The 15,845-nt window shown below is 50.5% G+C and overlaps 1 protein-coding gene across 9 annotated transcripts in view; it reads left to right on the top strand.

Moving 5' to 3' along the window:
* Positions 1 to 15,845, top strand: part of SCMH1 (Scm polycomb group protein homolog 1) — a 75,835-nt gene that overhangs the window by 28,834 nt on the left and 31,156 nt on the right. For all 9 annotated transcript variants that reach the window (XM_074894724.1, XM_074894729.1, XM_074894722.1 and 6 more), the window contains 4 exons: positions 716 to 786; positions 1,566 to 1,800; positions 4,793 to 4,881; positions 5,844 to 6,087. In XM_074894724.1, coding sequence (XP_074750825.1) covers positions 716 to 786; positions 1,566 to 1,800; positions 4,793 to 4,881; positions 5,844 to 6,087 — 639 coding nt within the window. The remainder of the gene's footprint in view (positions 1 to 715; positions 787 to 1,565; positions 1,801 to 4,792; positions 4,882 to 5,843; positions 6,088 to 15,845) is intronic.

Here is a 15,845-nt window from a genome sequence, read left to right as displayed (position 1 = left end):
TTCCTGCTGTACATGGGGAAGGCGCAGACAAGGATCAAATGCGCTTCCCCTAGCAGCAGCACTCAGTGAAGGGGCTTTGGTGTTGGATGGGAACTGCTGCGTTCAGTAAATCCCCATTTGGAGGATCCCTGCTTCCATCCTGCCCAAGCTATGGACTCTGTGTCCGCTTCAGGAAATTAATTGCTGACCTGTCCACTAATTGCTGGGGACGGGCAGATACCTGCTCCGAGCTGCTGGCTGGGGGGACAGGCTGTGTGCATGCTGGACCAGGGGAACTCTAAAGTCAGCACAGTGCAGTTTCCTGTTAATTTGGGCTGCATTTAGCCCGCAGTGACTGTTCTTAATCCCGACTGAGCAGTGAGTTTAACGAATGATTTTTAAGGGGCGGTTGTCTGAAAGACTCCTCGGATTCCCATCTGTGCTTGGTATTTTATATTAAGTTGGAGGTTGTTATCCTCACTTTTTGCAGACCCGTCTCGGCAGCACGGAGGCAGTAAGATGCCTTAGGCAGCGCCGTGCTTTGTTTTGCCTGTCAGCTGCAGTTGTAAATCTTCTGTGGTCACAAACATCAGAGGATCTTGATGAAAACGTGTTGCCTGTGAGCACCTCCTCTGTGAGAAGTGGAGAACTGCCAGTGTTAGGAGTCCAGCCATCTCTTTTTCTGAGATTTTTGCTTGTCGGTTCCTATTTGAATCCTTCTGTTTTCTCTTCTCAGGTCACTTCACCTGGGAGAAATACCTGAAGGAGACCTGTGCCATCCCAGCTCCTGCCCATTGCTTCAAGCAGGTAAGAGGGTGAACACAAGAAAGGTCAAGGGCGATGGTCCATTGGTGACTCAGGAGTCCTGTGCCTGGGGTAGGCCCCTTTTTTGGCAAGGAAGATTCTTAAGGATATCAGAAGCTTAATACAAATCCAAGTGTGCTGAAGCAGAGATAAAAAAGATGCATTTAGACACTGTGGATGTTAGAGTAGTACAGAAGGTTTTACCCTCAGATGAGCATGGATGGGAACACGAGAATGTTTTTATTCTGCCAGGCAGAGTAAATGGAGAAAATGTTCTGAGTAGGCTGTGATCCAGCTTTTGGTGGATCCTGCTCAGCAAGGAGATTTTCTGCAGAATTCACCTGACCTTTGTGAATGGAATAGCAGCCCCTTGAGCATCAGGTACATGAGCACAGAGGTGGCCGTGTTGAGTGCAGGGGACACAGCAGTGAGTGGGTTCAGTACACCTGGGTCTGGATGGAGAGGCAGCAGCAAGGGAAGTGTCTGTTTGGGTCTTGGGTCAGGTGGGTGATTCTCCTGAGAAGAGGACTAAGAGAAAAGGGCAGGTCTAGTTGTCTAGATGATGCAGTACTGAAAGATGGTGGTCTGGGTTACAGATCTGCCAGGGCTTGCTGAACTTTCTTTGCTGCTCTGTGGTGTCTGCTCCCTTGGTGTGCTTGGAGGATGCTGTCCGTCTTGGGTAGAATCAATTTTGATGCTCTTAGGGCTTAAGCTTTTTGACTGAGGTGGTGCATATATTGGAAATTCTGTCTATAACTGGGTCCCTGTTTTTCTCTTTGCAGTCATACACTCCACCTGCAAATGAATTCAAGATCAGTATGAAACTAGAAGCCCAGGACCCCAGGAACACAACCTCCACTTGCATTGCCACGGTGGTGGGTCTGACAGGCGCACGCCTCCGCCTGCGCCTCGATGGCAGCGATAACAAGAATGACTTCTGGCGGCTGGTGGACTCTGCTGAAATCCAGCCCATAGGAAACTGTGAGAAGAATGGAGGGATGCTGCAGCCTCCACTGGGTGAGCTGAAGTTCAAGTGTCCGGCAAGCACCTACATTATCTGTAGGGAAAACCCTAGAGTTTTTATATTTCTGTGCTTGAGGCAGAGACCCATGGACTGCCCCTGCCTACCACTGTGATGTAGACCAGCCCTGTTAGCTTGGGCTGTTAAACAGATGCATCCCACTCAGGTCTGTATTTCCACATGGACATCATGGCATGGATAGGGACCTGCTTTAGAGTGTAGATGAAAGGGCTCTTTGCACCTAGGTGAGCTGCTTGCACTCTCTGCAGCTCAAGCTCAGGATTAGCCCATGCTGACCATGCTCTTAAGCCTTCTGAAATTTTCCCTGTGTACCCCAAAGGAAAAACACATTTTCCATGCATTTGTGTGAAAGAATGCCAGAGCCACTCTGTTTCCCAGAGGACACACAAGCAATCAAGGGGCACCCTGACATCCTGGTGACCCAGGGGTGTGGGTGGTAGCGCTGAAGGCAGAAGGACTCTGGTGGCCTTTCCTGGGTGATTGCCTGTATAAGGACAGAATGAATCCAGGTTCTTTTTTTCTGGGAGACACCACACAGTCACGCAGGCAGTGCTGGCACATAGCTCGAGCAGTGGCTCCACCTCTGGCCATTGCCACTGCTTTAGGCTTCTGCTTGCAAGCGCTGTCATCCCCAAGGTGTGCTTGCCATGGAACGGCTGCCGTCCGTCAGTGCTCTCCCCTGCGCTCCCCCTTCGAGCCCAGCACAGTACTGGTGTCTGCATGAAGGTGCTTTGCTGGGGATCTGTAAAACTTGATGTAGAGAATAACCAAGAGAGCAGTTGGGGCTGAGGCATCTGCTGCATCATCGCTAATCCTGACACTGCGATTTCAAAAGCATGTACGTTTTCATTCATGCTGTCTAAGTGTATTTGTGCCCAAGTGTCTTTGGGGCAGTAGCAGGTTAGCTGGAGACCATCTGATGGGGAAACACAATGTCTGAAAAGGCTCCCAGTGACTTAAGTCCTGTCTCATGTGAAGGGATGCCTGTGATATTTCATTTGTTTATTTATTTAATTTTGCTTGGCCGCAGCTTTATAAACAACCTGGACAGTCAAACACTTCTTCTACCCTGGTCTTAAGTTAAACACACTTTTTTTTTTTTTTTTGACACTGGCCAAATGATGAGCTGACTTGCTGGTTCTTTCCTGATTAAGCAGCAAGGTTAACCTGCTTTTACATTCTGCTGCCCATTATTTTTTAAGTGTCTTCATAAATCTCTCTCTCAATTAGCATATCCCCAAATAATGTCAAGCCAATCTATAGTGATGCAAGAAACCTTCAATAGGATACCTTGAGTTAGGAATATTTTTATTTGTGTTTTTTCCTGGAGCACCGTTTGTGAGCTTTGGTGGAAGAACAGTCTAAATTGCAATGGGACACTTGGGACTGACCTTTCTGAAGAAGGAGGAAACATCAGCAGGTGCACGTTTTGGCACATCACACCACACGAAGCTGTCTATATGCAAGTCTAATTATACCCTTTCCTTTCATAATTGCTACAGGCAGAACCTGCTGCAGCTATTAACATGAAAGCTGCCATTTTTTATGTTACTTTCACACATGCTGCTGTCCGTTTGCAGACATCGCTTTGAAACCTTGGTCCCAGGGTGCAGCTCACAGCAGTGCTGCGGCGTGCCCAGGAGGCGTGGGTGCCTGTCCTAGCTGGCTGTGATCCGTTCCTCCTGTGTCTTGTCTGGGCTTTGCCAGCAGATGGCAATAAGTGTAATCGAGTTGCAGAGCAAAACTCATTTCTGACTGTGCCAGAGGAGAGGGTTCGTGCTCTGGAAGAAGTCTGTGTGCCCAGCTCTGATCTGTATCGCCTGCTTAACCTTGGGCCAGACAGGAGTGGTTCTCTTGCACTCAGCATAAAGACAGGTTACAAATAGCTAGTTCTGCAGTTGTCCTTTCTGCCTGCGGGGTGCAAGGGTCCAGAAAACCCAGCGAGGATTTTTTGTGTTGTTTGTAGTATTTTCCATGTGTACACATCTGCTGCTGCTCCCCTTCTTTATCTAGATAATCCAGGTAAAAGGTTATCTTTGCCCCTCTGGGAGCTTAGCTCTCCCATCCCCTGAGATCTGTGGCTAGCTTGTTTGGTTTCCAAGCTGCACTGACAGAGTTGTAGGGCTGGCCTGTACTGAGCTGGTTGTGTTCTGGCATTTCAACCCTGGCAAAGCTTTGCCATGTTAATCATCACGGGATGCTCTCTGTCTAGGTCCAGTCCCAGGGTTACCTTCAAAACACCGCAGATACAGAAAGTGCAATGCTGTTGGCTGAGCAACAGAAATTGCCTGATACAGAAAGATGCACGTTTAGCAGAGATGGTGTTTTGTGGTACCTGGAGTCTTTTGTCAGTTGTGCAGTCAGACTCAGTGTCATAGACTCAGAGCATGTGAATTTGATTTTTTTTCTTCCCATAAGCCCCTTCCTGTTATTTCTCTACTTTTTTTCACAGAAGGTGGTGAGCCAAAAGCTGCCATCCTTTCCTGTAATGGTAAACTCTGTTTCCCAGCCAAGTCACAGCCTCTTTATTTCTTCTGGTTAGCTTGCCTACAGCTCACTCTGAAAGGTGTAGCAGGCCACCCAGAAGCTGAGATTCCCTACTGAGGAAGACATTTCATAGCCTGCGTGTGCACTTGCTGATTCATGTCTCCCCTGTAGGATCACTGAAGATGTCAGCACTAGTGCTGCACGAAGTGCTTTGCCTGTATGGTCGATGTACAGACTTTTGTTATGATAAGTGAACATTGCAGTCAAACAGCCATTTCCAGATATTTCTTTTCAATAAAATAATGGTTTGCATTCAGAGTATCTGGAAAAGGTCAAAGATGACTCTCCAGCATGAGGAGGAGGGTGGTGTGGGATCACAGTATGTGCCTGCTGCAAGGTTCCCATCAGGGCAGGCTTGTGCTGCCGGATCCAGTGGTCCCCACAGCCTTAAAGTCTCCATCTCTGCTTCCTTCTCTGCAGGCTTTCGGCTGAATGCCTCCTCTTGGCCCATGTTCCTTCTGAAGACTCTGAATGGAGCAGAGATGGCTCCTGTCCGGATTTTTCACAAGGTATTTTACCGTACTGTTTGTGAAGACATCCTTCTGGCATGTCCCCTTTACAGCAAAGCACCAAAATCACAGCTGGGGTCTTGTGTGACATGTGCTGATCCCAGAGGAGATGAACCTTGCCCAGCTTTGCCACGGTGCTGCTTCTCTAGGACAGACCTGTGCCCTCTGCGGCTGAGTCGCAGCACTGTCAGGGTGCAGACAAGTCTTGGGCTTGAGAGATGTGCTTGTTTTTTGCTTGGCGCTGCTCAAAGTCAGGAATGCTATACGTGAAAGTCAGCACCTCTCTCTTTTTAATGTACCAGAGCTTGTAAGGAGTGCAAATGCTGCTGTGAGGTAGCACTGCAAGTATGATTTCGTAATTTGTATTCTCATACCCTGAAGTCAGAGAGACACAAGCCAGTCTAGAGGCGCATGCCTCTGTGATGGAGGATAGGTTGGTGTGGGATGGATGGTTGGTGTGGCTTTAGTGCATCTTAAGTATAAAAGACTAGGAGGAGCAAGCCCCAGACGAGAATGGATGGTGGATTTCTCACACGTCTAGCAAAGCTGAAGGTGGGGAAACAATAATGGAGGGAGACTGTCATATCACAGGTTTTTCTGCTCTGAGATCACAAGGTGAGAGTATCCTATAGAGGCTCTTCTCTTTGGGGCGTTATTTTCTGCCTGTGTTGCGTGATGGAGTTGTCACAGTGTGCAGTGTGGAAGTAGCACTGTCTGGGTTCAGTCCAGCAGCCAGGCGGTGGTAGAGCAGTCAGCAGTGGACGTAGTTGCCTCTTGACTTAAAGGGCACATGGTTGTGTAGCTAGGCCGACGTGTGCACACCTAGGTGGGGTTCAGATCCAGCCCACTAGCTCCCTTCTTCATCTGCTTGTGGAGGTGAGTTTGCTGATGGAGGGGGCAGCCCTGGTCTGGTGAGACACTGACATATCCTCTTTGAGCACATTTTCAACTTCTCCTTGTAGGAACCACCATCTCCATCCCAAAACTTCTTCAAGACAGGTATGAAGCTGGAGGCAGTGGACAGGAAGAACCCTCACTTCATCTGCCCGGCCACCATTGGGGAGGTGAGAGGTTCTGAGGTCCTCATAACATTTGATGGCTGGAGAGGTGCCTTCGATTACTGGTGCCGATATGATTCCCGGGACATCTTTCCCGTAGGCTGGTGCTCGCTGACTGGAGATAATCTGCAGCCCCCTGGAACAAAAGGTAAGGCCCATGTTGTTGCTTAGCTGTCTTCTTTCTCCACTCAGCTCTCAAAGAGCAGCAAAACAGGCAGAGGCTAGCAGCAAGGACATCTGGGTGCCCTGTCTGGCTTTCTTATGCTCCTTCGTGCATGGTAAAGGTACAGATGATCATACCTGTGAACAGTGTGATAGCCTGGCATCAAGGTGCTGAGGAACAGCCGTCTGTAAAGATGGGCAGGGTGATGGTGCTGGAGGGATGGTGGTGCTGTACAACACTGCTCTTCAGGAATTTCCTTGGAGTCTTTCCTGCGTCTTTGGAACACACATTCCTATGGACTTTTTCACAGGGGGACTGGGCCATTTGTGGATATAAGGGAATAATGAGAACTATTAAGTTGCAGAACTGCGCCTGCTTGTACTTCTGACAGTTATTTTGCTCTGCCTTATGCTGTGGTCTCTACTGTGGACGTGGAAAAAGCAGGTCTGAATCAGGTTGTACTTGCCTTGTTCCTAGAACTGTGATTGTTGGTTAGGAACGGTATTGGGGAACTTGCTGCCTTGCAAAGGTCTGAGCTTTGGCTGCTGAGATTTTCAGATGTGTCTCTAGCTTGCTAGCATTGCAGTTGTGTTTAGGACCAGGGGAGCTGTCATTGTCCCCATGCACATCCCTCTGGCATTTGCTGGCTGGCAAGTCTGGCACGTGCCTGTCAATGAAATGAGAAACAGGAGAGCAACCTCTCTGCCGGAGCTGAAGGATTGCTTAGGAAAGGCATTTCTCTGATCAGACTGTTCCTCTTGAAAATCCAGGGTCAGCTTGTGCTACTCCATCAGGCTGGGGCTTTCCTGCTGTCCCTTGATGTGAGCCAGTTCTGCCCTGCGTGCTGCAAGGCTGGCGTTGGGCTGAGCTGCCTTAGGTCGCCTCGCACGGCCTGTGGGCAAGCCGAGCTGTGGACTCCCCTTGGGTGGAGATGGTTTCTTTTATGGTTGGGAACTGAAAGGCACTGTCACTGTTTATCTTGGATTTCTGCATTTGGCCTTGATGTTCCCAGCCTCTCCCTCGCTTCCTGCTGTTTGTTTCAGTCCTGCCTGCTGCTGCCCTGCAGGTTCCACAGAGCTGCTGGGGACCTCCCGGCCGGTGGCTGACCCCTCCAGTGGTGCCCTGAAGTCAGGGGCTCTTGCTCAGCATCTCCAAGGTGTTTCTCAGGCACTGCACAAGTGACTAAAGACATGTTTGTGTTGGGTCGGAGCTTTCCTGGCAGTGAACTGGGGGTGGAAGGTTTCAGGAGCAAGGTGGAAGCCACCTTTCCAGGTGAAGTGGGAACCTCTGTCTGCCCCATAGCATCCGGCGCAGGCAGCTCTGTTCCTCTCCAGCCTCCCTGTGCCAGGGCTGAAGCTGTGAGAGAGCAGAGCATCCAGACATAACGCCCCATCGCGGGGGTGACACCGTGGTGACTTGGAGCCATCTTGAGAACCATTTGCTTCTCACTTTGGCAGGCAGTAGTGACAGGCTCTCCCTCTCACCTTGGCTCTGTCAGTAGTGACTCTGCAGTTCCTGCTCATGTACAGAAATAGTGAACCCTGAAAGCCACATCTCCCCACTCCCAGGCAGAGGCAGCCCTTGCTCTCAGGCAGATCTCCGCTTTCTTTACTTTTCAAGTACTGTGGCAAGAGCAGGGATTGGCAAATGTTGCGTGAGCCAAGCAAAAATGCTGTGGAGTCGGGATCAGCCTTGTCTTTGTGGTATTTTACTTTCCTCTCTGTGGCTACCCCCTCCCTTTCCTGCCCCAGACTTTCCAATTTCCACTTTGTGGGATTAAACCAAAAGAAGGGAGCGCTGGGAACTTTCCTTGTCTGTAATTAAATTCCTCCCTTGTTCCTTTACTTCTCAGCCCTGCTTTGGAGAAGGGCTGAGCACAGTCCTCCCAGGACCTGAGAGTGCTGCTCTTGGCAGGGTTGGAGGATGGTTCACTGCAGAGGGATCCCCTTTTCCTTCAGCTCCAATAAAGCTTCCCTGTGTGCCAGCCTGGAACCTGCAGGACCACGTGGTGGAGTCGGGCAGGTTCACGTTCCTGGTGGGAATTCCTCTTAAATCAGGAAGACCGGGGCGACATGCAGGACAGGTGCTGGACTGACCGTCTTGCCCTAAGCCGATGGGTTCTGGCAGGGTGAGGTGCTTGGGGGAGCTGAGAAGTCCTGTGAAGAGTTAACTCCATCGAGACTGACAGCTTCCTGGGGCTGAGCGAAATGAGCTCATGTTCAAGGGGAGCAGAACTTCAAAGAGACCAGGCATGTTTGTTTAATGCTGGTAACTTAATTCAGCTCTAATCTGTCCCTTCTGCTGGCTGCCAGCAGAGGTGGAGGAGTGCAGGGCTTCTCCCAGGCACATCCCCTCTCTGGTGCTGGGGCCTCCCACTCCCACCAGTGTTTGCTTAGCTGGAGTGACTGGGCAGGGTGCTGGTGGAGCTGGGTTCCAGCCAGCCACACCGAGGGGAGCTTTCAGGAGGGCACGTGTGTGTGTGAAGGGAGGAAAGGGAGGTCAAACGGCGAGGAGGAACAGCTCTCTGCGCGCCAGGTTGGTAATTACATCGCTGTCAGGATGTGCTGTCTGTGCGGTGGCCTGCTGGGAGAGCTCCGCCACAGCCGGCGGCCAGATGGCTGCGGGCTCCCGGGCGTCTCCTGGAGCTCCTCTCTCGATGCAGCACAGCTTGGAGCTGGGGGGTTCAAATAAACACGCGCTGCAGGGGAAACGTAGCTCCCGGGGTGCCTACGCACGCGGTCAGACCTGATCCTCTGTGCTCTGCGGGTTGGGGTTGGAGCTTGGCTCTGCTGGGCTCACAGAGCACACGCGGCAGAGCTCGTCCTGTGCATCCTCGGCTTCTCCACGCCAGCTCGGCGGCACTCGGGGAAGGCAGGTCCCAGTGACCGTCCCAAAGAGAGGGGGGTTTCTGTGGGTGTGCAGCAAGCTTCCTCTGGCTTCCCACCCATGCCAGCGGGGCACTCCGGGGTTCTCTCGTGGCCAGGAATCCCCACTCACTCCTCACGTGTAGCGTACAGCATCTGATAGGTGTTTTCATGCCTCTTACACACGTGCTCTTTTACACGTATCCTGGGCTTTTAGGAATATAAGGTGCGTGCTGGATGGCAGCTTTGTGCTCTGCTTGGAGGGCAGACTGTGGTAGTGGTAGTTTCTGCAGTTACCTTGCACAGGAGGTGGTCATGACTTGTGGGTTCACTTCAGGGTTTTAGAAGTCAGCTCTTTTTGACTGTTTCCAGAAGAGCTGTTTGCATGTCCGTTCTTACTGAGTCAAGCAGTCATCCTAGAGAGATATTCAGTGAGAAATATTTATCTGTCACAGCGTGTATATGTAAAACAGTTGTTTTATGAAGGTTGTGTGGGGCATCGAACCCAAGCAAAGGTTTCCTGCTGCATGGTGGGGTCAGAGTTTCAGAATTAGGGTGAAACTGAGGAAAATGGTGTTTCCCCATCTTTAAATATTGCAGCACACAAAAGTGAGGCCAAAATACACTGTGGCACATTACTAATGATGTGGATTTTTTCGACAGAAGACTCTGAAAGTGTGTTGGGTAGGGAAGGAATTATCCACATCTGCCAGGCCTATGTGCTTTTCCGTTTGAGTTATGTAGTGATTCAGCTGACATTGTAGAAGATCCAGTGCAGGAGGTAGCAGATATTTTCAAGCTGAGGGCTTCAAGGTTTAGATTAAGTTGTGATGCACATAAGGAGTGTACAAGTCTGTGCACTGTAGCAGTGTTAGGTAGAAATATAAATTGGGAGGAAAGCAGAGATTGGAGGAGTGGACTATGTAGGTCAGCTGTTGTGGGTTAGCCCTGGTGGGCAGCTGAGCCCCCCCAGCCACTCACTCACCCCTGCAGTGGGATGGGGGAGGGAATCAGAAGGGTAAAGGTGCAAAAGCTCATGGGTTGAGATACTGACAGCTTAACAGGTAAAGCAAAAGCTGCACGTGCAAGGCCGAGCTGGGCATTCACTTCCCATCGCAGGCAGGGGTTGGGCCATCCCCAGGACAGCCGGGCACCGTCACGCGGAACGGTGACTTGGGAAGACAAACACCATCGCTCCGATGGTCCCCCCCTTCCTCCTCCTTCCCCCAGCTTCTCTTGCTGAGCACGGCACCATACGGTGTGGAACAGGCCTTAGGGCAGTTGGGGTCAGCTGTCCCGGCTGTGCCCCCTCCCAGCTCCTCGTGCCCCCCCAGCCACTCGCTGGCGTGGCGGCGTGAGAAGCAGAGACCTTGAACTGTGCACGCCCGGCTCAGCCATAGCTAAAACACGGGTGTGTTACCCACGCTGGGTTGGTCAGAAATTCAAAACACAACACTGTATGAGCTATTATTAAAGAAAGTTAACTCTATCCCAGCCAAACCAGTACAGTACTCTTGAAAAACTTTTTGCATGCATTTTACTTCTTCTAAACTTCCTGCTCCTTGGGGAGTCTGTGGGCAACTCAAGCTTTCATGGCTCTTAAACAGAACAGAACCAATCCTGCTCTCAGGTCACTGACGTAAGTGGAGCGTGCATTTGGAAAGCTGCTTTGGAGAGTCCCTCTCCATTATAAGCAGTACAGAAAATCAATATTTAGGATCGACCTAAAGAACGAGGATTGTTGCTTAGTTACTTTAAATCATGTCTGGGGAGAAAGAGAGCGAGAGATGCACACACAAATGGAAGTGCTGCTGCTAAGGTTCAGGGCAAAACGAATTGAAGAAGGAAATATGAGACTGTGATAAAAATCACTGAGAAGAAAGAAGAAAGAGATAAGAGGCTGGTTAATGATTGTAGTTTCCGGGGCCACCTGCCCTCAGCAGGGAGGTTGGATGAGGGAAATCCCCCATCAGCCAAGGCATGGTCTTGTCAAGAGGAGATGTGTCTGCTTCTCTTATCCATGGGAAATTTGGGTTTTCACAACCAGTCACAGACTAGAGGAAAGTTCAGTTCTTTGTAGTCAGGGAAACACATTGGAAGAGGATTCATGAGAAGTTATTTTCCTTTTTGAAGTGGTTTGTGGTATGGAGAGCTGTGAGCCCCTGGGGGAAGAGAAACCAAACTGGGGTCTTCTCAGGTACCTCTGTGAGGCAGCTTCCAGCTCTGAGCTCTTCACCCGAGGAGGTGATGCACTGAAGAGTCTGTCTACCCCGAGTAAAGGGACACAGGCTGGGAAAAAGACACTGAGCAGACGGGATGAGGGCTTTCTGCCTATACGTGCTGATTGTGGGCGCAGGAATCTGAGATTGTCTGCAAGATCTGGGTCTTTACACGAGAAAGCTTGTAAAACTCTTACTTAAACATTAGCTTTAAATTTCAAAGAAATGCATGCATTTTTGTGGGATTTTATGTTACAATATCAGGAACTTGAGCTGTGATTTGCCTCAAAAAGCATAAGACGTTTACAGAACCCCCTGGAGTCCTTCTTAGAGCTGAGTGCTGGTGGCTCTGTGCATCATCCCAACAGTACTGCTGCTGGAAGATGCTGTGGCAGGGACAGTCTTCCCTGGCCTCTTGAGAAACAGCTCGTTTTCCAGGTCCTGAGGAATCCAGATTTAATCCATACCTGCACAGGGACCTTCCCCACACACACATGCATACACACATCTCTTCCACTGTAATAGTGTCCCTTAGGTCTGCTCGAGCCTGTTTATTACGTCACTGCTGGAGGGCAGGGAAATACTGTCATCTTAAAAGCAAGGGTGGAGGGACACACCTGCAGCCCGCAGCAACGCGCCCACGGTCACAAGCGTAGCCACCAAAGCCTGTAACTCAGAAGGTCCTTGCGCCATTCCTCCATTTGGGCCGTGCTGATGCCGGGTTCCTCTGGAGTTCCCTGGTGGGTTTGTTACACCCTCTTCCACCCTCCTGGATGCTCCGTAACAGAGAGGGGTGACGCCGTGCGGGGTGTGGGAGAGGGGCAGCAGTGAAAGCGTTAAGGCTGGGCGGGCAGAGCTGGAAGCAGCCCCAGCGCTGGAATTTGGAGGAGTGGAGTTGCTGCCTTGGCACCAGCCCAGCTGGCGGAGAGGCCCCGCGCCCAGCCAGGTCTGGGATTGCTAACGCGGAGCCCGTCCTCCGGCCGCTGCGCGGGGCTGCTGGGGAGCTGCAGCGAGGGCACTGGAGACCCCAGTGCTCGGCGCGGTTCAACAGCAGGCCCGTGCCTTGCCTGCCTGCGCCCAGGTCTGCTGGCGAGCTCTCAGCACGCTACTCCCTTCCCCTGGGCTTGGCTGCCTGGACAGTGTTTCCCTCTGCTTGCAGAGCAAGCAGAAGTTGAGAGTTTTAGATAGTTACCATGGGGATATGTTGAAGTGGAGCTCACATCCACTCCTGGACTCGCCATCTGCTGCGGGCGTTACCCAGTCTGCCCGTATTGCCGAAGAGACCCGAGCGTGCGGGCAGGGCCTGGCCCGCCTCTGCGGGGGTGCTGCGCTGGGAGCGGTAACTCCGGCAGGTAACGGAGAGGCACAAAATGCTGACCCTGGATAGAAAGTTTATAAAGTTCTTCATCTCTCGCCACCGTTGCTGCCATGTGATTTATTGGTTAACTGCTTGGTGTCTTCAAATGAAGATGATGATCAGATGCTAGATTTTCTGCCCATGGGTGAAGGTAATGTGCGTTTTATGACTTTATTTTTGATGCTGCTTGGTTTCTCTTCCTCCTTCGGGGTGAGAACATGGTGGTGGGTGGAAGAGCCTCATCAGGAGTAGCTGGCAGGGTAACACTCAGGTGAGCTCCTGTGCTTTACTGCTTGGAGGAGATGGAAAAATATTAATTACTGTCACTTCAGACTGAGCTGGGATTTGGAGTTCATACACCAGCTGGGTGACATTTGTGTTGGGGTGGCTGGATTTGGGACCACACAGGTGGAGCTTATGTACCAACAGCAGGAGATTATGCAAAGCAGTTCAGCATCTTCTCTTTTATCCACGAGTCGAACGCACGTGCAGCCACGATGCCTGGGTATCGCCGCCTTTGAGACCGCTGTTGGAAGATCCTGGCTCGTTTCGGATGTGTGTCCTGGAATACGTGTTGGCTTTGGAGGTCTGGGGGCTTGGACAAGAGCAGCCCTTCGCTGCAGGAGGGTGTGCTGCTCCCCCAGCCCTCTTTGATGCTGCTGGTGCCCGCAGCTCAGAAAACACCGAATCTGTGACTCGGCGGGAGCGGTGTATCTGGCATGGCAGAGACCTGATGTTACTGTGTGATGTCTTGGGGCTGGCAAGAGCCTCTGAGAAGAGGAGTTGACCTGGGAGAGGCAGAGTTTCCACCATCCCCCAGCCTGTCTTTAATATCAGTGCCAACTTGACTCTTCCTCATGTGCTTTATTCTAAAATATTTCATAACCCGGGGAGGCTGGGTTGCATTCAGGATGTTTCCTTCCCTTTTCCATCCTGCTTCCTGGCCCAAGACAGGGTGTCAGAATCTCATGGCATTACTGAGTCTTGGCAGGATGTTTCTACAGGACCCTCGCTGTTGAAACCTTCCTCTCTTTGGGTGAACAGCGCTGGGGTCGCTACTCCATTTCTGCAAGATCTCTGACCAGTAACAACACTTCAGCTGACGGGACGTGGTGCAGGGCTGTGCTTGTGTAGGCTGAAGGTCTGAGTGCTTTCAGGACAGAATTGAACAAACTCAAGGGAGAGCAACGGTGCAGGGCTTTTATTTCTGGGGGTCTAAAAGTGTCTGACTCGATGTTCTGAGCTGCTGGTTTCAAGCGGGGCTGGTGTCTCTGCCTCACCATCCTCTGCAGCCAGGTTTGGAAGCAGAGTTAAATAAGCTTAAAGTATGACCAGTGTAACAGTTTGTATATCTTTAGGAGAGCAGTTTCCCATCTACTTGAAGTGCTTTAAACACTTAATACTAAAGAGCTTTGTATCAAGGATTTGGGGCTCCACGCCTAGTTTCTGCCTGTCACCAGCACACACATGCCAGCCGTTGGTGACAGGAGCTTGGTCACTTGTAGGGATGCGACTTCTGAGGCGGGCAAGTGCCAGAAGAACCAGAATGATCAACCAGACTGTCCTCTCAAAGGTCTGTAAAGGCTTCACGTGGTTAATGGGATGGTTGTGATTGGAACAGCATATGTGCATAGGGGAGAAATGGGCCCATTTTGGTGGGATTTTTCACGGTAACTCTATGGGAGCAAGAACATTACATCATCTTCTCATGACCTGCTGGGTAGTTTCTTCATTTTTTTTTGTTTCCTCCCCATTTTTTGGAGAGGGGAAGTCAATGCTCTTGAGCCCAGCTCTGACCCTAGCTTTGGCGACTAGGTATATGTTGCCATGGAGTGCATTTTTATTGAATCTAGGAACTTTGTACTGAACATACAGCTCCACTTGTTATAAAGACTGGACACTGTGACTTGTCATGGTTCTCCTCTTGATCTTTGGTGTTTTTATAACTTCTGAACAGCTTTAAAAAAGAACAAAATGTGGAATAAACCGCACCCACCTAGCAGTCTCCTTGTTCTTTGTGCACTGATATGTTGAAGGTTTTCTGCTAATATTTAACCAGGAAGCCAAAGCTAAAAAAAGAGCTTCAGAGAAGATCAGAACACGCAGAAACCCCAGGAACAGTCCTGAATAGCCTGAATACTGCAAGAGTACAGAACCATTCTCAACATGGGCTTTTGGAAACCCACTGGTAATTAACTCCCAGGGGCAGAAGATGTGATCAGTTCATAGATTCACTGTGGTGGCCTCTCATGCTACATATTTTCACTGAATGTCCTTGAGCTAGCTGGGTATAAATAGCCATATAGCCATGCCTTTGCAAACTTCCCGTGGGCTATAAATCTGTGAAGAAACTAGTGACCTCTGTCCTGCTGCAGGTGTGGTTCAGGTTGGCTTGGGCACGCACATGCTGAAGTCTTACCTAGTCTGCAGGTTGGTTGCTTCTTAAGACCATGGCTCTGGGATTTTCTTGAGAACTGCTCTGTGGACCAGACGTGTGGGTCATCCCTCAGTGGATACACGCTCTGCTGATGGCCTCTTCTGAAGCACTGAGCCTGGAAGAGCTGCAGGACGATGGTTTTCCTGAGGTGTGGAGATGAGTTTATTTACATTGTTGGTGTCTGTGTCAGGACCAAAGGCGCCAGTTCTGCTCATGTACAATCTACTGAACTGCTTCAGGGCGTCACAGCTGGGCTCCTGCAGTTGCTGCTGGAATACTCACCATGTGTCCGTGGGCACTGTCATGCGGGACATGATCTCAGCCTGGCTTTAGGGTAATCAAATTAAGTATTGAAGCTCAGATTTTTTACTTGATTTTGTTCTGACTTTGCCAATAAATATTGGCATTGCCATTTCTCTTGGAGCTCCCTGATTGCCCCTGTATGTTGTCTTTTACCCACTAGTGCATCCCCTCAGTCAGGAGCTTGAGTTTCAACTCTGCTGATGTGTCTCTCACGCTGGAGCTGCCCAGCTCAGTTTTCGTTTCCTTTTTGTAGTTCAGAATTTCTCTGTTTTAATTCCATAGCTGCTTCACAGCTGATTCAAGCAACACACTGTTACAACAGCTTTATTTTTGCAGTGGACTGGAGAAGATGAGACTAATAGGGGGATCATAGCAAGCAAGAACCCAGGTTGTGTTGCAGAGGTAGTGGGATGGGGATGGGAGGAGAACTGCTGAAGAGGGTGATTATAGACAAATTTGACATTTGCTTGTCTTGTGCATTTGAACCATATGTCCTGGTAGGCTCATCGCAGCTCCTTGTTGTCCGACCTGGTAGCTGGGCTAGGAGGAGGAGCTGTGCTCCA

The sequence above is a fragment of the Strix uralensis genome, chromosome 25 (genome assembly GCF_047716275.1).
Source record: "Strix uralensis isolate ZFMK-TIS-50842 chromosome 25, bStrUra1, whole genome shotgun sequence".
Taxonomy (NCBI): Eukaryota; Metazoa; Chordata; class Aves; order Strigiformes; family Strigidae; genus Strix; species Strix uralensis.
This window is presented reverse-complemented; position numbering and strand designations above follow the sequence as displayed.